We start from the raw sequence: 25,413 nt of genomic DNA on the forward strand, positions 1-25,413 counted from the left end.
AAGGGAAGACTGTTTATAAAAAAACAACTCACAAAAAAAACAAACATCTTGGTAAGACATAGTTGATACCAATCCTGCAGTTCCGTCGATTTCTAACCTAACTATCACATCAATTGTTATAAGAGACAATAAAGATAATTATCTATCAAAATGATATAAAGAAGGCTTTTATACAACATAAAAGCTGCAGATGATTTTAACTTCATACACACATGGATCTCTGAAACATTTTTAGATACTTCTCTAAGATCACAATGGTATCAAATTTGGACTTTTTAATTATTCATGTATAATGTTTTGACACATACAGTACAATGTGTACAAATTGAAAATTGCTAAAATTTGTGACGACCAAACTGTTCCTACCACCTGCACCACCCACTATTTTCATTTGGACTTTTCCCAGAGCCTGCTACACCCTACAGTTTTTTGTAGTTTTTAAGAGTTGGATTATCTCCACTACCTAGGCTACCTATGTAAACCAATTTGGAGCATCCCTCCACCTTTACCATCATGATGTGTTATTAGGATTTTCCTATTTCCTTTTGAGATTCTACTGTCAATTAGATATACTCTTTTCCACTTAGAAAAGGAGAGATTAACAAAAAATAAAAACTTGTATAACTTCTTGTAGACACAAATATTCGATGACAAAAACTTGTTTAAATTTACTCCTGCAACAGTCATACGAATGAATTGTCAATTTCATCGGGTTTCTCCATTGTCATTAATATGCCATGACATCAAGCAGGTAACTACCATGAAAATCATAGGTTATCAGGGGAAGAAATGGATCTATAAATTAAACCATTGGTTACCACAAGAACAAGCAGATTACCATGGAAACCAGGCGTTACCATGGAAACCAGTGATCACCATGCATGGGGACAAGTTGGTTTAATCTAAATGCATTGTCATTCCAGCTAAAGCTAAATTACCCCACAGACTAGATTGTTAACTAATACAGGTAAAAAATTGCATCTTTAATGGACTTTATGCCTACAAGCTTATACTGTACTGACTTTAAATACGAATATGAAGAAGCATTGTTTTCTGTTGCTTAATATGGTCGATAGAAACATGTTTTATTAACATTTGATCCTGAAATTAGCCCAGAGTACCAACACATGAACTATTCTTCAAGATATGGGGATTGTTGTAGGACAATGAGATGCTTTTTACTGAATTGCAATAGAAACAGGTTTGCTAGATCGTTATCAATGATGGGCTTAATTATTGTCAGAAAAATATGGTATTTAACAAACATTATCAGGATCCCCCTATTATGATACTGTATACTTAAAACAAGAGACCCATGGGCCGTAACGGTCATCTGACTAAACTATTTTTGATTGTGTACTTCATTGAATATCAAATAGAAAGAGGCCCTATTGGCCTTAATCGCTAATTGGCATGGAGTTTTTGGTTCAAAGGTTGTTTGAAGACTTGAGTCCTGTAATCTTAAAACAAGGTCAAGGTTATTCACTTAAACAATCTTGGTACCCTTCAATAAAACATGCTACAGGCCTAATATCAAGTTCCTACAAAATGTAGGCTTCTCGGTTATTGAGAAGAAGTTGTTTGAAAATTTTAGCCTATTTGACCCATATGACCTTGAATGAAGGTCAAGGTCATTCATTTGAACAAACTTGGTAGCCCATTATCCCAGCATCTTACATGACCAATATCAAGTCCCTAGTCTATTGAAATGAATTTTTTCATCTTCAATTGGTGTAATTTTAAATTCACATGAATGCAAAATTTTTATAATTATGCTAAGTTATTAATAGTGTATATGAGGGCTCCACCGCTGAAGTCCAACAAAATTCATAACATCTCTTTTTTTTTTTCAAGATAAGGAATGGAATAGTATTCTACTTTTCACAAAAAGATATTTCATTACGCCTACACATAAAAAAGTCCAAAACTGAAACAAAAATCTTATAATGTATATATTGTCATCCACAATCTTAAAAATCAAAAATAAAATTCATAAATCATGGATCACTTCCAGGATTACAACAGGACTGCCACTGTTAATTATATTAATCTGTACCTCAATATTAATTAGTAGAGAATTTGGGTCCATCACCGGAATGTGTACAAGTTTGGGATCTATCAGGGTGGTGGACGGACCGGTACAGCAGCCTTGTCTAAGAGTACAAAATCTAAATTCAGATGTTCCTTTTTATCTCCATCGGTGGCTTCAATTTTAAACCTGAAAAGAAGTGCAAAAATCCTTTACCAACACAAAATAAAGTGGAACTTCATTAACTCGAACTTGACAGGACCACAAAAAAACTTTGAGTTATGCGAGTGTTAGAAATAAGCGAGTTGTCATTTTTGGTGTTAAGTTTGGTCAATATTTGTCAACGTTATATGATTATAACTCCGCTCTGTCACTCATCAATTCAGTGTAAAAACTGGTCAATAGATGCACATGTATATTATTATGTAATATTTCTTTCTATCTCTCGTAGTTTGGTGTAATATTGCCGCTATAGACAGTCACGATAAAGTTTCTTTCACTTAGTCACTTCAATAACAGTTTAATATTCATGTCATGTTTGCAAAAGGACAGTAAAACGGAATTCAACCGAATAACAATTTATTAACATCATATCAAATAACCGTTTAAATTTAATACAAATTATATGTAAAATTTAACAGAACCATTATCATATATTAGACATATAAAATACTGTTTGTTAGGCCTACTCAAGATTTACTGATAACCATGTCATTTCCATGTGTATTAGCACAGGAAGTAGAGCTGTGCATGTGCATTTAAAATGTTACAGAGTTTACATGTTATCCAATTTAATGGACAGCGGTGATAGTTTATACAGACGTACTCTGAACACTTCAGAAATAATTACGCTATTGTTTCAGTTGTTAAGATTTAATAGAGTGTCAGAGATTAGTTCTGCTTGAGCGAGCAGGCAGATGAATTGTTGACTGTAGTGTGTATTATTATCAGCGACCGTCTGATGTAAGTAAAGCAGTACTTTTTATCACCAAGAGTTGTTGTTTTAAGAATCCACAGACAATTTGTTTAATTGATTTATTAAACACTTGTAATAGCATACGGTATAATAATCGGTAAGTTTGAAGTGCCGATATCTTCTGTATTACAAACGGAAGCTTGATGTTGAAAAAATGTTGGCATTGACAACCGAACGTTGTTAAGACTCCAAAATGATACTTCTGAGTTATTCAATCATTTTAAGTAGGATTTTTATTGTTGGGACCAAATTTTCACTTTGTATTATCTGAGTTTTTCTAATTTTCCGAATTTGAGTTTTCCTAGTTTTTTTTTACAAGGATAAAGAGCAAAATCTGCCGGAACTGACGAAGTACTTCCAGTTAAGCGGGGTATTCAAGTTTTCTGAGTTTGAGATAACAAAGTTCCACTATAACATCAAAGTAATTTTAATACTCTGGGGATAAGCAAGATCCTGGAAACTACATGTAATTATTTACCTTTTCGACCTTACAATTAATTATTTTCTACAGTATGAAGAATATCCGGTAGTTAAACACAATTGTCCATAGGAATGTATTTCGGGTATTTCCATAAGGATGTTTGTCAGATTTCAGAATTGTCCAATGGGTGTTTGACATTTCATCAGAATTAGTGGATAGGTGTCTGTACACAAGTGAGGTGTTTGTCACTATAGCTGTAAAGGCCTGTGCATGTGGACAAGCAAAATCTAAATAAAAATTATCATTCATTAAATCAAATTTAACACACAGAACCTTAAGAGTTTTCAAACCTCCTGTACATTGTCGCCTTTTTGGGTGTCCTGCTCACAAGTACAATTCCTGATTTAGTTTATTTTGTTCAACGTCCTATTAATAGCCAGGGTCAGTAAAAAACATGCCAGGTTTTTGAGAAACCACCGGCCTATGTTCAGTACCTGGCAATTGCCCCACGTGGGTTTCGAACTCGCAACCAAGAGATGGAGGACTATAGTGATAAAGTTCCGGGCCACCGAGGCCCCTTTCTTGTATTTGAACTTATATTTGAAATGGTTAAACATGTATCTATACATATAAAATACAAAGTGTTTTTGAGCAAGAGTTGTATAACTGAGTATACAATGACAGAAGCTTATACAGACAAACATGATTGTTTTCAAGTTATGTTGGGTGTTCCATATCGTCCATAATGGCTAATTGCACTTCTACAAGCCTTTTTTAGGCTAAAACAATTTGGATATGTAGAATGTTTATTGTAAATCTTTTAAATTTGTTTTGATATTCTCCAGTATGGCACTAAATTGCACTTATATCAATAATACATTGAACATGAGAAGAATTTTTTTTTTTTGTTAAAGAAACTCGTCAACTTAAAACTTAAATGAACTGCCTAATCTGACAATTATAATTCATTCTTACCTCTTATCCAAATTACACATCCAATTTACGATACGACCCCACAAGACACTCCATGGCATCTACTTTGGAAGACTTGGTCGCTTTGGCTTTAGCGTCCAGGAGGCCGTATTTAGCTTCTTGGTCAAATTGCTCATTGCATTTTAACAATGTCTCTGCCCAGTCCTGAGAAACACAAAGTGATTTGATATCTAATGTTCAGTTGAATTTTTATCATGGTAGATAATTTATAGGTTGATGACAAATAATTAATAAATCAAAAGTAAAAATCAATTACCAATAATAACACTGTTATCACACTAAATGCTCGTTTGTACTTTCTTTCATGGTTTGGATCTTCCAAATTATTTCTGGGTACAAATTTTCATGGATAGCCCAAGCAGCAATATTATAACAATGATACATACAACAATATCAACTGCATTTATATTCGTAGTTCCATAGCAACCATGAAAGTAATGAAACTTTATTCATAATGAATGTTTCTATTAAATTTCTTTCTCATGTAATCATGAGGTCAGAAAAAACTGTTGGTTGTATAGAGATTTCAGACTTGTAGTGTTAATAGTTGTATTCACTGACTATGGGAGTCACCAATGGAATATGGGAGTCACCAATGGACTATGTGAGTCACCAATGGACTATGTGAGTCACCAATGGACTATGGGAGTCACTAGTTGGACTATGTAAGTCACCAATGGACTATGGGAGTCACCAATGGACTATGGGAGTCACCAATGGACTATGGGAGTCACCAATAGACTATGGGAGTCACCAATGGACTATGGGAGTCACCAATGGACTATGGGAGTCATCAATGGACTATGTGAGTCATCAATGGACTATGTGAGTCACCAATGGACTATGGGAGTCACCAATGGACTATGGGAGTCACCAATGGAGTATGTGAGTCACCAATGGACTATGGGAGTCACCAATGGACTTTGGGAGTCACCAATGGACTATGGGAGTCACCAATGGACTATGGGAGTCACCAATGGACTATGGGAGTCATCAATGGACTATGGGAGTCACCAATGGACTATGGGAGTCACCAATGGACTATGGGAGTCATCAATGGACTATGGGAGTCATCAATGGACTATGGGAGCCATCAATGGACTATGGGAGTCACCAATGGACTATGTGAGTCACCAATGGACTATGTGAGTCACCAGTTGGACTATGGGAGTCACCAATGGACTATGGGAGTCACCAATGGACTATGTGAGTCACCAGTTGGACTTTGGGAGTCACCAATGGACTATGGGAGTCACCAATGGACTATGGGAGTCACCAATGGACTATGGGAGTCACCAATGGGGTATGTGAGTCACCAATGGACTATGGGAGTCACCAATGGACTTTGGGAGTCACCAATGGACTATGGGAGTCACCAATGGACTATGGGAGTCACCAATGGACTATGTGAGTCACCAATGGACTATGTGAGTCACCAATGGACTATGGGAGTCACCAATGGACTATGGGAGTCATCAATGGACTATGTGAGTCATCAATGGACTATGTGAGTCACCAATGGACTATGGGAGTCACCAATGGACTATGGGAGTCACCAGTGGACTATGGGAGTCATCAATGGACTATGGGAGTCATCAATGGACTATGGGAGTCACCAATGGACTATGGGAGTCACCAATGGACTATGGGAGTCACCAATGGACTATGGGAGTCACCAATGGACTATGTGAGTCACCAATGGACTATGGGAGCCATCAATGGACTATGGGAGTCACCAATGGACTATGGGAGTCATCAATGGACTATGTGAGTCACCAATGGACTATGGGAGTCACCAATGGACTATGGGAGTCACCAATGGACTATGGGAGTCATCAATGGACTATGGGAGTCACCAATGGACTATGGGAGTCACCAATGGACTAGTGGCGATATCAATGCACACCTGCAGTCTTTTACTGAGTCATCATATAAATTTCAATTTTTTTTTTAGAACTTGTTTTTTTAAATTCAAGGATTTTTCAGACACTTTTCCGGGACAGTGATTGACTTTTAATAGAGTTATATAATTTTGTAATACAGTACGAAATTTGACATAACATTAAACCTTGAATATAGCACTGTCCTAGCATAATTATGAACAAGGATTTTCATTTTGCCTATTAAATTCCAAGACATTCAATACATGACACTGAATTTCAAGACTTTCCAGACAAGGGCTGAAATTCAAGGGTTTTTTCATATATGTATCAACCATGTTTTATCAAGATGAATAAGATTTATCACTTCAAGTTGAAAAACATATTTTGGAATTGTTGTAAAATACATAATGTTTATAGATTTTTTATTTTACAGAATGTATTATGTGACTGTTAATGTGATGTGAGGAACCATTACCTTATTGGAAAATGCTGGTAGATCACCCCCATATTCCTTTGGAAGGTTGGCCTTGTCTATATATTCTGTCAACTCCTCAACTCTGTCACTGTGGAAATGTAGCTGTGGAAGAAATTGTTGGATTTTTTACAAAGTTTCTTAGACTTACTGGTATTTGATATCATAAACTGGTCCATAAGCCAAACCATGGGTTGTCTCCCTTTGACCAAAATTAGTACATTATATAACTAAAGTAAGATTTCAATGAACAAGAGATCCCAGAGGGATTTTGACGCCCACCAATGAATGATCTTTATTGCTTCTATCTCTGACTGATCTTCTCTCAACTTTTCCCTTCTTTCTTCTTTTACTCTTAATGATCTGATGACAAGGACAAGTGGAACCTTGTAACCTGTGAAGTTTGAGGACCATCCCTCACTTTTTAAGAAATACTGATAACAAACTTTAATTCTCAAAACTCAAGAGGCCCCCTGTTGGCCATTTTGTTTTTCTGATCAAAACTCTAAATTGAATTGGTACAACTAGCAACCAAGAGGAGAACCTACACATGAAGTTTAAAGAAAATCCGAGCAGTACTTTTTATGCAGTAGCAAAAACAAGGATTGATTACAGACGGACGGACAACTGACGGACGACAGATGGATGAGAGACAGACAACAGACGCAGAGGGATTTGGATAGCCCACCATCATCAGATCAAAAAAGAAATTTGACACTTCAATTAATAACATTTACCTTTCAACTTGATTGTAAATAACCTCTTGATACTAAATAATTCTACACGATACTTACCCTGCTGACAGTCTTCTCTTTCAAGAACTGTTTCATGATAGAGAAGACATAATCAAAGAAAGACGGCTCATGTAAGTAGTGAAGGCCTTTGAACCTGGCTGGGAATGCGTCCTGTAATAAACATTTATATTTCAAGTCGAGCTGGTCAGATTGAAGGACATACCTGTATAACAAGCCTGTGTTGATATGTGAAGTTTGTTATTCATATTGTCATGAATGCATCCTCAATGTATTAGTACATTCGGTAACATTAAATTTTGCTCTCTGCAGCCTCGGAATAAGTGGTGGCAAAATTGATGGCAGTGTGTTTAGTTTGGTTTATTCTGTTTAACGTCCTATTAACAGCCAGGGTCATTTAAGGACGTGCCTGGTTTTTAAGGTGGAGGAAAGCCGGAGTACCCGGAGAAAAACCACCGGCCTACAGTCAGTACCAGACAACTACCCCGTGTGGGTCTCAAACTCGCAACCCAGAGGTGGAGGGCTAGTGATTAAGTGTCGGGACACCTTACCACTCGGCCACCACGGCCCAGTTTTTGATGACACACAAAGAGATTATCATAGTTGATAAACATTACTAATGTAGGCTTCTCAGCCAATATTATATTTCATTTAATTAGAGAACTTTCCATCTTTGAGTGTTTTGATTAATTGAAGCCATTTTAATACTACCAGGTAATAATAAAATATTTCTGCAAACATTTTTGAAGAATACACATATGTCTTAAATGGTAACCGCTTATTTTGATTTTGTAATCCTTATAAGATTTTAACAAAATCATATGCACTTACCTGTAGTAAGCCTGAAATACGCTTAGCATAAAATGGAGAAATGCATTTTGCATGATTCCAACCCATTTCCTTTAGATCAATCACCATGACTATACCATTCACCTGAGTTTCTTCCTCCTAGAAATCAGAAATAAAAGAAACAATATTTATCCTGTAATAGGTCAAAAAACACAAAAGCTTGGACTAATATCCTGTAATAAGCCTGGGGACCAATACACAAACTACGACCAATATCCTGAAATAAGTCAAGATAAAGGGGCCAACACAAAAGCGCGGACTAATATCCTGTATTAATCCAGGGGGATCAATACACAAACTTGGACTAATATCTTGTAATAAGCCTGGGGGATCAATACACAAACTTGGACTAATATCCTGTAATAAGCCTGGGGGATTAATACACAAACTTGGACTAATATCCTGTAATAAGCCTGGGGGATCAATACACAAACTTGGACTAATATCCTGTAATAAGCCTGGGGGATCAATACACAAACTTGGACTAATATCCTGTAATAAGCCTGGGGGATCAATACACAAACTTGGACTAATATCTTGTAATAAGCCTGGGGGATCAATACACAAACTTGGACTAATATCCTGTAATAAGCCTGGGGGATCAATACACAAACTTGGACTAATATCTTGTAATAAGCCTGGGGGATCAATACACAAACTTGGACTAATATCTTGTAATAAGCCTGGGGGATCAATACACAAACTTGGACTAATATCTTGTAATAAGCCTGGGGGATCAATACACAAACTTGGACTAATATCTTGTAATAAGCCTGGGGGATCAATACACAAACTTGGACTAATATCTTGTAATAATCCTGGGGGATCAATACACAAACTTGGACTAATATCTTGTAATAAGCCTGGGGGATCAATACACAAACTTGGACTAATATCTTGTAATAAGCCTGGGGGATTAATACACAAACTTGGACTAATATCTTGTAATAAGCCTGGGGGATTAATACACAAACTTGGACTTATATCCTGTAATAAGCCTGGGGGAACAATACACAAACTTGGACTAATATCCTGTAATAAGCCTGGGGGATCAATACACAAACTTGGACTAATATCCTGTAATAAGCCTGGGGGATCAATACACAAACTTGGACTAATATCCTGTAATAAGCCTGGGGGATCAATACACAAACTTGGACTAATATCTTGTAATAAGCCTGGGGGATCAATACACAAACTTGGACTAATATCCTGTAATAAGCCTGGGGGATCAATACACAAACTTGGACTAATATCTTGTAATAAGCCTGGGGGATCAATACACAAACTTGGACTAATATCTTGTAATAAGCCTGGGGGATCAATACACAAACTTGGACTAATATCTTGTAATAAGCCTGGGGGATCAATACACAAACTTGGACTAATATCTTGTAATAATCCTGGGGGATTAATACACAAACTTGGACTAATATCTTGTAATAAGCCTGGGGGATCAATACACAAACTTGGACTAATATCTTGTAATAAGCCTGGGGGATTAATACACAAACTTGGACTTATATCCTGTAATAAGCCTGGGGGAACAATACGCAAACTTGGACTAATATCTTGTAATAAGCCTGGGGGATTAATACATAAACTTGGACTAATATCTTGTAATAAGCCTGGGGGATTAATACACAAACTTGGACTAATATCCTGTAATAAGCCTGGGGGATCAATACACAAACTTGGACTAATATCCTGTAATAAGCCTGGGGGATCAATACACAAACTTGGACTAATATCCTGTAATAAGCCTGGGGGATCAATACACAAACTTGGACTAATATCTTGTAATAAGCCTGGGGGGGATCAATACACAAACTTGGACTAATATCTTGTAATAAGCCTGGGGGATCAATACACAAACTTGGACTAATATCCTGTAATAAGCCTGGGGAATCAATACACAAACTTGGACTAATATCTTGTAATAAGTCTGGGGGATTAATACACAAACTTGGACTAATATCTTGTAATAAGCCTGGGGGATTAATACACAAACTTGGACTAATATCTTGTAATAAGCCAGGGGGATTAATACACAAACTTGGACTAATATCTTGTAATAAGCCTGGGGGATCAATACACAAACTTGGACTAATATCTTGTAATAAGCCTGGGGGATCAATACACAAACTTGGACTAATATCTTGTAATAAGCCTGGGGGATTAATACACAAACTTGGACTAATATCTTGTAATAAGCCTGGGGGATCAATACACAAATTTGGACTAATATCCTGTAATAAGCCCAGGGGATCATTACACAAACTTGGACTAATATCCTGTAATAATCCAGGGGGATCAATACACAAACTTGGACTAATATCTTGTAATAAGCCTGGGGGATCAATACACAAACTTGGACTAATATCCTGTAATAAGCCTGGGGGATTAATACACAAACTTGGACTAATATCTTGTAATAAGCCCAGGGGAACCAATATGCAAACTTGGACTAATATCCTGTAATAAGCCCAGGGTGACCAATACACAAATTTGGATTAATATCTTGTAATAAGCCTGGAGGATCAATACACAAACTTGGACTAATATCCTGTAATAAGCCCAGGGTGACCAATACAAAAACTTGGGACTAATATACTAGTAATAAGCCTGGGGGATTAATACACAAACTTGGACTAATATCTTGTAATAAGCCTGGGAACCAATACAAAAACTTGGACTAATATACTAGTAATAAGCCCAGGGGATCAATACATAAACTTGAACTACAATGTAATATCCTGTAATAAGCCCAGGGGAACCAATATGCAAACTTGGACTAATATCCTGTAATAAGTCTGGGAACCAATTCACAAACTTGGACTAATATCCTGTAATAAGCCCAGGGTGACCAATACACAAATTTGGACTAATATCCTGTAATTAGCCTGGATTAATACACAAACTTAGACTAATTATTAATTAATTTATTTATTAATTTTAAAGCTTTGAAAATGTATTTTGAAATCTTATATTTAAATACTACTTCAAATTGTCCTCCTCTATAACAGATATTCAACTTGAGACTTGAGATTATTTTTAAGTTTTATTCAATACCGTTTACCTCTATAAGTTTTGTTAATGTCATGAAGTTTGTTCGGAAAACATCATCTAAAGGATATCTTGATGGATCCCATTTGCCTGTGAATGTAAAGGAGTATTAATTAAAAATAAAGTCAAGCTGAGTACATTTTAAAAGCAATTTAATGGTCACGTAGCAATCTTAATTACATAAGAACAAGTTTTGTATATAAATGATATGGGTATAAAATGTATATTGTAGTCATATAGCCCTGATTAATTTTGTCTTGATAAAATTTAACTTTTCATTAGAGTGTTCCTTTTAATTATTCTTCAATTAAGACTGATTACCACAAAATTATAATCAGAAATACATTATTTTTTTTTTTTTTGAAAACAATATACAAAAATTGAAATTAGTGCAATAATAATTTAGCAGAATGTTTTCAATGCCAAAGCTGCTAAAATAAAGATTACCACTAAAATGATTATATTTGCAGAAATGATTCAGAGGTATATACAAAAAAATTACATGTAGAGGACTTTTTCAACTTTATTGAACCAACCTGGTCGGAATATACAGACACGTCGACCTTCTTTATCACGGCTAGACAGAACTCCTGTCACCCCGTCATCCAACACGTGCTTGACTGCTGATGGGCGGAAGTTAGTAAATAACTCTCTGTTCTCCACCTTCATTTTGTAATGGTTCATAATCAGCTGAAAGGCCCGGTCATAGTCAAACTTTTTCGCACGAAGGAATCGCAGCAGAAAGGCATCGTCAGTTCTTATCTTCAGATCTAAAATCATGATTTGACACATGGAAAGATCGTATTTTGTTATAAACAAATAAACAAAGAAAAAATAAATTATTACAAAAAAAAAAAAGAGAAAATAAATTGTTCATAGACAAAATTTAAACGGATAAATGTATTGTTCTATCATAGACTTAATCCTTGGGGATAAATGTATTGTTCTATCATAGACTTAATCCTTGGGGATAAATGTATTGTTCTATCATAGACTTAATCCTTGGGTATAAATGTATTGTTCTATCTTAGACTTAATCCTTGGGGATAAATGTATTGTTCTATCATAGACTTAATCCTTGGGTATAAATGTATTGTTCTATCATAGACTTAATCCTTGGGGATAAATGTATTGTTCTATCATAGACTTAATCCTTGGGTATAAATGTATTGTTCTATCTTAGACTTAATCCTTGGGGATAAATGTATTGTTCTATCTTAGACTTAATCCTTGGGGATAAATGTATTGTTCTATCATAGACTTAATCCTTGGGGATAAATGTATTGTTCTATCATAGACTTAATCCTTGGGTATAAATGTATTGTTCTATCTTAGACTTAATCCTTGGGGATAAATGTATTGTTCTATCATAGACTTAATCCTTGGGGATAAATGTACTGTTCTGTCATAGACTTAATCCTTGGGGATAAATGTATTGTTCTATCATAGACTTAATCCTTGGGGATAAATGTATTGTTCTGTCCATAGACTTAATCCTTGGAGATAGATGGTCTGTTTTCTTTGAACACTTAATTCATAGGGATACATATATTATTCTGTCCATAGAGACTTAATCCTTAGGGATACATAAATGTATTAATAATAATAATAATAATAATAATATCTTTTATTTAACCAGGGTAACATATTTAGACAATGTCTAGTTTACAACATGGCCCTGCATCAAATATATTTACACAAGCATGGCATAATTTAAAAAAACGATATAATATAACAATGTAATAAATATATAATTATCATCACAGCTTAAATATGATTTATAAATGAACGCTTGTATATCACACAAGTGTTGCTGAAGGACATTATTAAAGCACAAGGAGTCGAATATACATACAATGCTAATATAGCAAAAGGTAAAAATTGACAGAATATACACTAATATAGTGTGAATTAAAATGGTACAATGAAGTAGGTGATCTAAAATTAAATTTAGAAGATTGAATATTACTATACTAAAATATCAGTGTAAGGGATGAATCACAGATATAACTATATATTCTATTAATAATCACAAAAGAAATATTTAGAAATTAAAACTAGACTAGTTATAAAATATTGCAGTATATATATATATATATATATATAGCTAAGATTTTGAGAAGTAAAGCTGCAGGTATCTAGTTTTAAAAATCCCAATACTAACTGAGTCTCTAATAGTATCATTAGCTTCGTTCCATAAAATTGAACATGTATATACAAATGAACGTTTGAAATAGTTTGTTCTGGCTGTTGGAACATACAATTTGTTTGATATAGAAGATCTAGTGTTTCTGCCATTCACATTTTTTACATAAGAAAACATGTTTGTTAAAATACCTGGTGATTCACAATGTAAAATTTTGTAACACAAAACCATTTTTCTAAAATCGTAAAAGTCTGCAATTGGCATCCATTTTAATTTTTCAAAGAGGGATTTGGAGGGAGTAAGAATATCTCTAACATTTAATAATATCCTGGCTGCTCTTTTCTGTAATTTTAAGACCATATCTATGTACACTTTGTTGCTAGGTTTACTCCAGACAGTTGAACAGTACATAAAATGGGGGAAAACAATACTGTTATATACGTTGGTAATGACATCATCTGACATATAAATGACCTTAGTCTTCTCAACACACCTATTTTCTTGGATATTTTCTTTGTCATAAATTTAATATGCTCTTTCCATGAGAGACAACTATCAATAAAAACACCCAGTAACTTTGCACATTGGACAGTTTCAATCGTGAGATCCCCAACTTTCAAAATCAGCTGCCGACATCTTGCGAGTTTTTGAGAGGATCCTATCATCATGCATTGTTTTGTCCATAGACTTAATTCATAAGCAGGGTTAAATGGTTTTATTGTTTTGGTCGTAGACTAAATCCTTAGGAGCTAATTAAATGATTTGTTCTGTCCATAGACTTACTACATTCAATTCAATTCAATTTTTTATTCACTTTAGGCCATACAGCCTATCAGTATATACAGAATTCATTTGTATTATCGATAATACAGAATATGGCATGCAGTAACTATACTAATATGGCTTACAAGAACACAAAATATGACAAAAATTATAGTTAAGTCAAATGTATAGACGAATGTTACTTAGAGTTATTATCCGTACAAAAATTACATTCAATATTTTCTGTAATACATCTACATAATCAGAACATAAGGTGTAGAACCATGTAATAACAGAATCATAAACAATTAAACCATACATTTTTATTGTTAAGATTCCATAAATAGTGGTCTGTCCGGAACGGGAACATTAAATATTACTGATTGGTCAGAGAGCTGTGTCTATGTGAAATAAAATACAAATTGACGGATTAAGTTAAACAATTCTATGCTTGAAAGCTTCAATAATTAATTTACCTAACAAGTTTAATTCCTTTATATTGTTTGATTTTAATAATTCAATAACCTTCAAAACTGTATAGGGACTATATTATTATTTTGTTCTGTCCATAGATTAATCTTCAGGAGCTGAATCATTTGTTCTCTCTATAAACTTAATACATAGGGGTTAAATGTTTTCTTCTGTCCATATAGACTTTATCCATAGGGGCTAAATGATTCGTTTTGTCCATAGAATTTATCCATAGGGGCTAAATGATTCGTTTTGTCCATAGAATTTATCCATAGGGGCTAAATGATTTGTTCTGTCAATAGACGTATAAAATAAGTCCATAGAGACAAAATGTTTGGTTCTGTCCATAGACTTAATTTCCTGGGGTTGGATGTTTAAAGCTCAGTACAGAGAATTTATTCATATGGGGGCTAAATGTTTTGTTATGTCTATGCATAATTAATCGATAGGGACTACAGATTTTTTTCCGTGTATATATTTAAGACTGTTCTTTGATACCTACCTCTCTGTTTGACAACCATGTCTCTGAGGGCCTGGATGTCTCTACTTCTCCACTGAGGTTTTTCATTGAGTTCCTTCTCAGCCTTTTCTACGAGTTCTTGAGGCAGAGTACATACGTACTCCGACTGAGCTTCTGTCATGGTGGTCAATTAGCTAGCTTGTGTGGCTCTACAAATCAAGGAAGAACACACCGGTAAATACCAAAGGTCATGTTAACTGTTTACACACTGTAGTTTAACTTATTTATAATAGTTACAGATATGAATTAACGTAAGCATGTACAAGCTTGAAAGTAATAACATAGGTAAAACTGTAATCCATTTGTGGACGATAGCTTATAGACAGAACGCTGGCCACATAATTAATCTCAGGTGAAGATCCCAGGTATGTAATGAGGTTCGACGGTTTGTGTTTCTTGGGAAGCTGATCAGAAACGGGCCATTCTGTGCTGTCCTGGTTGTGTCCTTGGGCAAGACACTTTACCTTTATTGCTCTGGATGGCATAAGACAAACAACCTGTACAATATATGTTGTTCAGTGAGATAGTCACCAGCTACTACAAGTATATTCCTCCTAAAATGACCTTGGCTGTTCAGAGGGCCACAAACTCACTAAACAAACAGTAATTCAAAATCAAATAATTAATTAACCTTCTTCAATGGTACAAATTAGAGAGAATTTTGGGATTCTGCTAGCCAGGTGTCTGTTAGGTTCAAGGAAACTCCATCACATTAAAGGAATTTGACTTTTCATTGAATATGTTGAGTAAGAGGGGGAAATTTCGCTTTATAGCAATCATGACCAGATGCTTATAATAACAGAAATTAAAAAAATTTAATCCCAGGGATTAATCTAGAATTTAGGGGAAACTATATACCCTTTTTGGACCATACAACGTTATAGGGGAAAATCAGTTCTGAAAAGGGGGAATTTAAATTAAACCTCACAAAGTTTCAGTTTTTTTTGCTTTAAAAACACATTTTCCAAGTAAAAACAGCAAATGGTTAATTAGGAAAGCAAATCTGGAGTATTTGGGAATATTATTGCAATAAAAATGAGGGAAAATACAATATTTCAGTGAATTTAACAGAAGTCTGAGGGGAAAAATGGATTAAAATCCTGAGGGGAAACTACCCATAAACGGTAGTAAAAAATCCCTAGATTGATCCCTGAATCCATATATGTAGTGGCCTTAAAAATTACATTTATGATTTTAAAGGACACTACATGTTATGAGTCAGCTATGGACCAGATACTGGAAGGACAATAATATACATATATAAGTTACCCAGCGTTAAATCAAACTCTGAGCTGCATGTACAATGTAGAGGATGTACATGTAGCCATACACATGTACCTTAAGGCTTTGTATCAGGTGCAAATGTATTAAGTTTAGATGTGTAATTATAATGGAGCCTTCAGCTGATTTTTTTCATTCAAATAGCCTGAAGACATATATTTTACGGACACGCCTCAGTGCTTTACGTATCATCATGTCACATGTCCTAAATATAGAGCACTCTATGGTACAGCAGTCCTGTTATACATGTAGGGGGCATGTAGCTAGGTGGGCGATCAAGCAAAACAAACAATACTTCAATTTAGTAGGATTTAATAGGATAATTAATGGACGCAGGCATTGGTATGCCTCTATGTCCATATCTTGAATCTTATAATAATACAGAATTAAACATTAGTTAGTACTTCCTGGTTCCAGTCTGCAACTACATGTAGATAGCTAAATGATTATATTTAAGTTCCAGATTTGCCCAATGGTTATCCAAGCCTATCTCAAAGTCCCTTATTGTTGCAGAGTTTATACTATCTTCAGATAGACTGTTCCATACATCGATAATTCTAAATCCAAAGGAGGGGCTTGACTTTTTACTCAAATACACTCAAATACACTCAAATATACTCAAATACACTCAAATACACAAAATAAATACTCAAATACAAATAAAATTCACTTCTATAACATCAATTTGTATGTAATGTGATCATTAATTTGTAAATATTACGACATAAGGCCTGATAAAAACCAAAATCAAACAAACAACTTTGCAAGGGAGGTAACTCCTTTTCCTATACAACCTATCATACCTATTGAAAACATCAGTCTGGTTTTCTTTAATGTTTTTTAAGGCCCGACTCTTTCCTACAAATGTATTTGATTATTATTATTATTTTTAAGGATGTTAGTCTGCCTGTCTCTGTCTACTAAATATATCAAATTACATGTAATATATTGTTACTCAATCAAAATACTCTAGATTTCATTTTCAATACGTACATAAACTATAAAATGCCATGTATGCAAAGAATATTTACTCATGCACAAATATTTTTTTTAGTTGAGGAAATAGACTTTTTTGTCAGGTTATAGTCACTTTCAGCATTAAACGGAATTACCGTGGATTAAAGGAAAAGTTTCCGTTCATCCTTGTCCAAGTATCACTAATACTCAAAATATAACAATACATGTACTAATGTCTGTTTGATGCACTATTGTTCATGTGTTTTATCGTATAGATTTTAATTCCTCTTATCTCTCTATATCTATATCTGTGTAAATTTATGTGTGCTTATCATATCTATTCCGATGCCGATGGCAAAAGATAATCGAATTTCCAGGAGGCATAGGAAACGAACGGAGAGAGCTAACCATGGCACAGGATATGTGATGAACTTTAGAAACAGCAGATCAGAGTGTTTTGAAAAGCGAATAGCGTGGACTTCTGCTATCGGCATCGGAATAGTTTATTGGAATAGTTTACTTGAATTGTTTATTCATTTGATAATCTATAGTCATAATGATTTTTTTTAAATTATATATGTCATCTTGTAAAAATAAATGTATTATATGTATGTAAAATTATATAGGGAAAGGGCTTAATATAAGTTTGATAACTTGTGCCCAATTCCCATGTATATATTAAGATACAATAAAATATGTTTAAATCAAAATGTGTTTTATCATTTTCTCTGGCATTAATGACAAGATTTTTATTAGAATGAACGAAAACATTTGTCCAGTCTCATCTATTTTTATGGCATATTGTAGCACAATTATCCTCTGTAAAATATTTAGATTTCAATTTTCTTCAAATCTAATGGGCAAATTTCCTTCTATTTCAAATTAGTGATAGGTTTTTGTCCAACTTTGGTCTGAGCTGTCTTTGAGTCATGTAAAGCCACCAATTTAATTAAGGAAATTAATTATGACTTCATATAATGTGTTCTGTGATCTATGGAGCCCTAAGTGTTGAGCCAAATAGGAAAAATTCCTAAATATATTTTCCTTTAATGTAGGAATGACATGGTTTTTCTTAATCAGGTCCATACAGGTGCCCTATAGTAATCACTCTGTCTGTTTGTTTGTCCATCCATAATAGTTCCTTAACTTTCATACTTATTGATCATGACCAACTCCTGACCAAGACGAAGCTACATTTAGGTCACTCTGGGTGAGAGGTCAGGGTCATTTGGATCAAAAGGTGGAAGGACATATTATGTAGATCTTTGACAATAATTCTGTCTGTTTGTGTGAAGGTAAAAGCTAACGTGTGTTTTATAGTATACTGTATTTATATTTCCTTTAGCACAGAAACTGTGATTATAACTAGTAAAATGAATACTTTATAGTCCTTCATGTGAAATCTAAAGCAGGTCAGCATTTTCTCAAGCCTAAGTTGAGTATAGGACACACGTTCTTCAAATGTATATTTTCATATAAAATATGAAATTCCAAAAATATATTGAAACCTCTAAACATTTTTATTATTTTTGTATAGACCAGTAGTCTTTCCCATATTTTCCAGTCCTTATTAAAGAAGTTCAGATGATTTCCCCTTTTACTGGTTGCAATATCTTAGAGTGTGGTATGTTTCTTTGATGTAATTTTTCAAAGCTGATAAAGACAGACCCTTTTCCTGGCATCTTGTGTTATATATGTATTTTCATCAAAATCAAACAATACTTCCCATTTCCTTTTTCCAGTAGATGCTATATTATTTTTACACAGACACTTATAAAATTATCTTGCTCCTCTTTTCTGTTTGAAAAAAAAATCTTAAGTTGGCAGGTATGTAAGTTTTATGAATTCAGTGGAGATATCTTCTTTGGAAAAATTCTTTTTTATAGCACTTTTGACACTTTGATAAGTGTGAAAGTTAGTATGAATATTGAATTTCTCCATTAATTCTGTATAGCTGTAAAATCTACCATTGCTATTTTCTTTGACTATAATTTTTTTTATATAAATCCTTTTCTATACCAATCTATATAAACAAGAGATCCCAGAGGGATCTTGGCGCCCACCATTGAATGATCTTCATAGGTTCCATGTCAGATTGATCTTTTCTCTACTTTTCCCTTCATTTTACTAATCTGTGCAAATTGAGACATCTCTCCAGTACTTTTCAAACAAGGGAATCCTAGCTATATAAGAAATTTGAGATTTAACGATAATGGCTGTTTGTTTGCCAGGTTGTTTTCAGGACAGACTGGTCCAAAAATGCAATACAAGGGACCAAGGGGAACCTACTTATGAAATTTGAGAAAGATCCCTTCAGTACTTTCTCAGAAATAGCGATAACAAACTTCAATTGCCAAACTCCAAGATGGCTGCCTGTCGGCCATGTTGTTATCCGATTGGTCTCAAAACGCAATATGCATAACTAGGCACCAAGGGGAACCTTCATATGAAATTTGAGAATGATCCCTTCAGTACTTTCTCAGAAATAGCGATAACAAGAATTGTTTACGGACGAGGGACGGACGGACCACGGACCACGGACACAGGGCGATTTGAATAGCCCACCATCTGATGATGGTGGGCTAAAAATGCTCTTATTTTCTATTGTTACTAAAATAAAAGATTGTAAATGTTTCATTTTCAGATTGCTTTCACTACAGTTCTTAATAACTACATCTCTTTATCTTGTCTGATGAACTTTTCCATAAGAAATAATAAATTTCTATATTCAGTTTCCTAATGACTATCACCAGGATTTTGTAAAGTAATAAAAAGATGATTTAACAACTTCATGAACAGATGATACATATTATAAGTATATTCAGGCAAAATGCAACCTCTCAAATAAAATTGAATAAAATTAATGTATTGCATTTTTTGTTTTTTTTGCTTTTAGTTTGTTTTTAGTTGATATGCCTACTTCACACAGAAAAAAAATCATCTAAATATATAAATGTACACAATTAACTAAATTGCTCATGTTATATTTTAATGTAATTTAAATGTACACATATATATTAATGTACAATCCTGGTGTATTTCTGTTTTTGATGGGAAATTAAAAAGCTAAAAAAAAGGTATGTGTTAAGCCTTTACCTGATTATGGAAAACGTTAAACATACATGTTTAGTACACTTGAAGTAGAATCCTTGAAGTTTCCTTATAAGAAGTAAAACCATCTTATGGACCATAATATTCAATCATATCATCACAGAGTAAATTTTGAAGCCCATATATGAATCAACACCTGATGGTCTTAACTTATTTCTCCATAGAATCTATATATGAAATATTTTGCTTGTATTATGTCTCTTTTATCAGTTTAATGTTGTTTTTGTTTCTTTTTTATATTAACAAATTTTGGGATATTGTGGTATACTATATATAAATTAAGGTTTATTATGAGTTTATCACATATATTCTTATTTTGGTAAAATGTGCTATAATTGTAGAAAGCTTATAATTATGTTCTTAACATTGCTCATGTTATATTTTAATGTAATTATTGAATATTTGATGAACTTAATATTAATTGCGCGAGGTGCAAAAGAAGAGTAACAAGCTGAGTCCCTGATACAATATTTTTAATTCATACTCATCTTTAAACTTGAGTTTGTATACTGATGTTAAATGACCAGGTTAAGATAATTCATTTTATATCTGGTTTAATTATAGGTCTTAGGAAATTAAATCTTCAGTATATCTCACAGGTAAAAATTAGAGGTTATAGGACCCCCTCCCCCATCTCTCCCTCTCTCTCCACCTGCTAACACAGGTGTGACACCCTTTCATTACCTGGACAGTTCAGTTATAGCCTTAGGGGGAATCTTTCAATACACTGGTCAATTAGTGTAAGTTACACAGGCGTGTCAATCATCTCCCAAGGTGTGAAAAATTGATCTACAAATATTTTAGAAATAACATCCATATCTGTGAAAGTGTTGAGGGGGTGGAGTGATTTATAAAATCTAACTAAAATGTGGCAAATTAATATTGTCCAGTAAATAAAACCAAACAATATATCACACAGAAACTTGATCATGTAAACCATGGCCATATTATAATGCTCATAATATAATTACTCATCACCAAGTTAAGGTAATAACATAAATTGAAGTCATACAACACAACCAATATGACTTTCAACATTCTTACATATAATATTGGTTGTATTATATCACTTCAATTGTTTTTGCGTAACCATCCTAAAGAAAATGTTCCAGAAGATTTTCATTTCCTTTCGACATTCAATAAATGGAAAGCAATGCAGTATACATGTATTATAAGGAAATCATTACAATAATGTGTTTGGGGATTAATTTTCAAATGTTTCTAACAATATCTGCATCATCCTACAGAGTACAAACACCTTTCTGAAAATGACAAGTAATAAATATCGAAGATCTTTACAACATGATTTAGGATTGCACAAAAGATACATGATATTAATATCTTTCAAAATAAATTAAGAGATGGATGCTGTATAGCAAAAACCAATAATAGTTGTTTTATCCTAGGATACGTGAATGCATGATGCTCAGGGACTTAACACAGTGATCAAAGAACCCAAAAGCAACCAAAAAACTTATATCAGATCAGTTGATGTTAAAGGACTAGTTAATAGATTATATCCATAAATCATCATACTGTCACTAGTAACACACTTCGGTACAAGTAGTATTTCCTAAAACTTAAAGAAAGGTCAAATGTTTTTTTAAGTATTTATTTATACAAAAAATGAAAATCTATATGGAATAAAGATTTTTTGCCATTATCAGATGGAAGTACATCAACAATTCCTATTTATCTTTTAGTCTGATCAGGAAAACAAAATGGCTTTAAGCCAGCCAGCCCACCATCAGTTTCAACAGTTTAATCTGTTATTGATACATTTCCAAAAGTTTTTCTTAAGATCTATCTTAGACTTCATATGTAGGCTTCCAATATAATCAAATGAATAATAAGTAATAGGGGAAAGAAGGGAAAAGTAGAAAAGAGATCAATCTCAATGGTGGACACCAAGATCCCCTGGAATCTCTTGTTATACAGCTGATGGTTTATGATTATTTCTGATGCTTTTTTAAGTCTGATTTTAAACAATGATGAAATCCTGCTAAAGATACACTGACATGTTGATTTCATTTGGAAGTCAATTCTAATAATCCACCTATTGCTCTTGAGATATAATCTAAATTTGACATCATTCATTCTAAAGTTGGTCACATATCTCTTCATATTATACTACAGGTATTTTACAGTAATATTCATATGTAATGCTATCCACTCAGTGATTGAGATTACAGTAGACTACACTCGCTTTGTGGATATTGACAACTTGGCTATCATATTAACATACTACATGTAATTTAATTTTAAAATTATAACTGAAATTTTATGACAGCATGGCACAAAAAGTCATCTGGAAAATTTTTAACAGTTTATCGAAAAATTATTACGGAAAATACTAATTCATTGCCTTGACTTCAATTTTCAATGAAGTAATACCAAAGATTGAAATATGGATTTGAGAGGGGAAAAAATTCAATAAAAATGAATTGTTTTACAAAATACCACAAATTTGACAACAATTTTATACAGAGAATCAAACACAGTATAGAAATTCTTGTAATAAATATTAATTATAACTATCTAGTATGAGTATTTTTGCATTTGTGAGTAGATAATCCGGATTTCAGTTTTCCTGCTCCTTTTTATTTTATTCGCGCCCAATGCGTAAACAAAAATTGGGTCGTGAATGGGGTATTTTGATTATCATTTTAAAATACTTCTTGAGAAAATAAATAAAAAATATTTTACATGTGACCTCTATACATACCAAAGAATACTATTTTGGGTCCATTATATCATAAAAATATTGATTTCAGGTCCGTTATCGACCATTTCGACAAATCAACTCTGACGGCAATGGGGTCGTAAATCGGATATTTTGACAATTATTTCAAAATACTTCGAGTGAAAATTAATCTAAGATATTTTACATATGACCTCTATAGACACCAAAGAATACCATATTGAGTCCATTCTCTTATGAAAATATCGATTTCGGGTCCATTATCGGCCATTTCTGTAATTCAACTCTGACGACAATCGGGCCGCGAATCGCGAATGATTAAAACATTGATTTAAACTACTTCTCGGTCAAATAAACCCCTAATGTTTTGCATATGATACAGTTGGGCATTTCAGAACAAATATTTGGCTCTGTTCTCTGAAAAAATGCTAATTTAAGCCCCATTTCCCAACGTTTCGATAATTCCAAGTCAATTTCGGTAAAGCCTAAATATCCCAACCGACCCGGGTATCATAGTTCGTAAGAATCACCAAGATCGTATATTAACGACCATATTACGCACAAAATAAGGTTATGTGTGTGAAATACATTTGTATTTGAGTCTATTTTTGTGTATTTGAGTATATTTTATGTGTATTTGAGTATATTTGAGTGTATTTGAGTATATTTGAGTGTATTTGAGTAAAAAGTCAAGCCGCCAAAGGAGTATTTACGTACATTGTATGTCTAATTTGCATTGTTTTTTCTTTAGTTTCTGTGAGTGACCTCTGGTCCTGGATGTTGTATCATGCTCAAATATTCCCATTGTAACATTTTCGTCATGGAAATTGTTCATGATTTTGTATACATTGATGATATCTCCTCGCAGTCTGCGGTATGCTAATGAAGGGAAGCCTAGTCTCTTTAATCTATCACTCTATGGTAGATCCTTTAGTCTTGGAATTAGTTTTGTTGCCCTTCGCTGTACTTTTTCAATTATTTCGATGTCTTTTGTTTTGTAAGGATTCTAGACACTTGCTGCGTATTCCAGATGGGGTCTGACTAGTGCCTTAAATAGTTGTTTAAATGTTATCTTATCTATATATACAAATGATCTCCTTATCAGTCCAACGATACTGTTCGCTTTGTTAATGAATTTTTTCATCTGTTTATGCACATGGGGTATATCTAGTGTTATATGACAAATGATAATCAGAAATGTCTATATATTTAAAGAATTAAAACCAGCCAGAAATACCTAGGTAATAAGGTATATTTCTGTTGGTTTTTTTCATAGGACACTTGACATGTTAAGTTTGTTATCGATAATCGAGTACGTTCCTGTGGTTTATGCCTACCTGTGTATGCCAACGTTTTAATCTATTCCGGACGTGCTCTTGATCTTCAAATAGCTTCCTGCACTTAACACAGCCTATACGTTTCCGTTAAATATATAAACACACGTGTAGTGTTCTAAAACCTTCTAAAAAACTAAGCGTTGGTGACATGGAGCGAATATGTTGTCGTGCGTTTAATGACAGGTGCGTTCGATTGGAAAGGATAAACGGTGCGCCATAAGATATAGTCCCCGAGTATCACGTTCCATCGGAAGTAATTGTGTCCTAGTGAAAATTATATTTAGAAGATCATTTTTTGGTAAATTGCTGGGCGACTACAATCGCTTGTATTTTTATGCCCGTGTGTATTGGAGTATAGCTTCAAAAAACGTTAGGTCTAGCCGGCTCAGGCAAAACCAAAATGGAATTGTATACATAAAATTTCATTAGAAGCAGAGACCTACTGTATATACTAAATTAATATAGGTCTCTGTTTGAAGTAACCGATTCTGAAAATAAGGCACATGTTTCAGATATTTGTAAACATAGCAAGTTAACCATTTATATTACCCATAACCCCCCCCCCCCCCCCCCCCCCCAAACTTGAAAAAAAGGCATATAAACATATGCATTGATATTTTATATACATTGAGACATGAGAACAGACGAATTACATCTATCTCCAACTAAGTCCTCTACATGTATAA

General features: G+C 33.8%; 1 protein-coding gene across 1 annotated transcript; it reads right to left on the minus strand.

Moving 5' to 3' along the window:
• On the minus strand, positions 1–24,905 carry LOC117316603 (alpha-tocopherol transfer protein-like). The gene is made up of 9 exons (XM_033871264.1): positions 24,728–24,905; positions 15,323–15,489; positions 11,978–12,211; positions 11,455–11,531; positions 8,358–8,474; positions 7,569–7,679; positions 6,778–6,879; positions 4,402–4,563; positions 1–2,218 (listed from the first exon to the last, which is right to left on the minus strand). Exons 2-8 carry the CDS (start codon positions 15,459–15,461, stop codon positions 4,414–4,416), a joined length of 930 nt encoding a protein of 309 aa, XP_033727155.1. The 5' UTR covers positions 15,462–15,489; positions 24,728–24,905; the 3' UTR covers positions 1–2,218; positions 4,402–4,413.
• Between the last annotated feature and the right edge of the window lie 508 nt (positions 24,906–25,413).

This window comes from Pecten maximus, chromosome 18 (genome assembly GCF_902652985.1).
Source record: "Pecten maximus chromosome 18, xPecMax1.1, whole genome shotgun sequence".
In the NCBI taxonomy this organism is placed as follows: Eukaryota; Metazoa; Mollusca; class Bivalvia; order Pectinida; family Pectinidae; genus Pecten; species Pecten maximus.

What these genes read in the sequence shown, in the direction of transcription:
- LOC117316603 (XM_033871264.1), bottom strand. Translation starts at nt 15,461, where the DNA reads ATGACAGAAGCTCAGTCGGAGTACGTATGTACTCTGCCTCAAGAACTC. An exon ending in CATGGTTGTCAAACAGAGAG is followed by an intron (nt 12,212 to 15,322) that starts GTAGGTATCAAA and finishes TCATGATTTTAG; the next exon opens with ATCTGAAGATAAGAACTGAC. An exon ending in CATTAACAAAACTTATAGAG is followed by an intron (nt 8,475 to 11,454) that starts GTAAACGGTATT and finishes TCTGATTTCTAG; the next exon opens with GAGGAAGAAACTCAGGTGAA.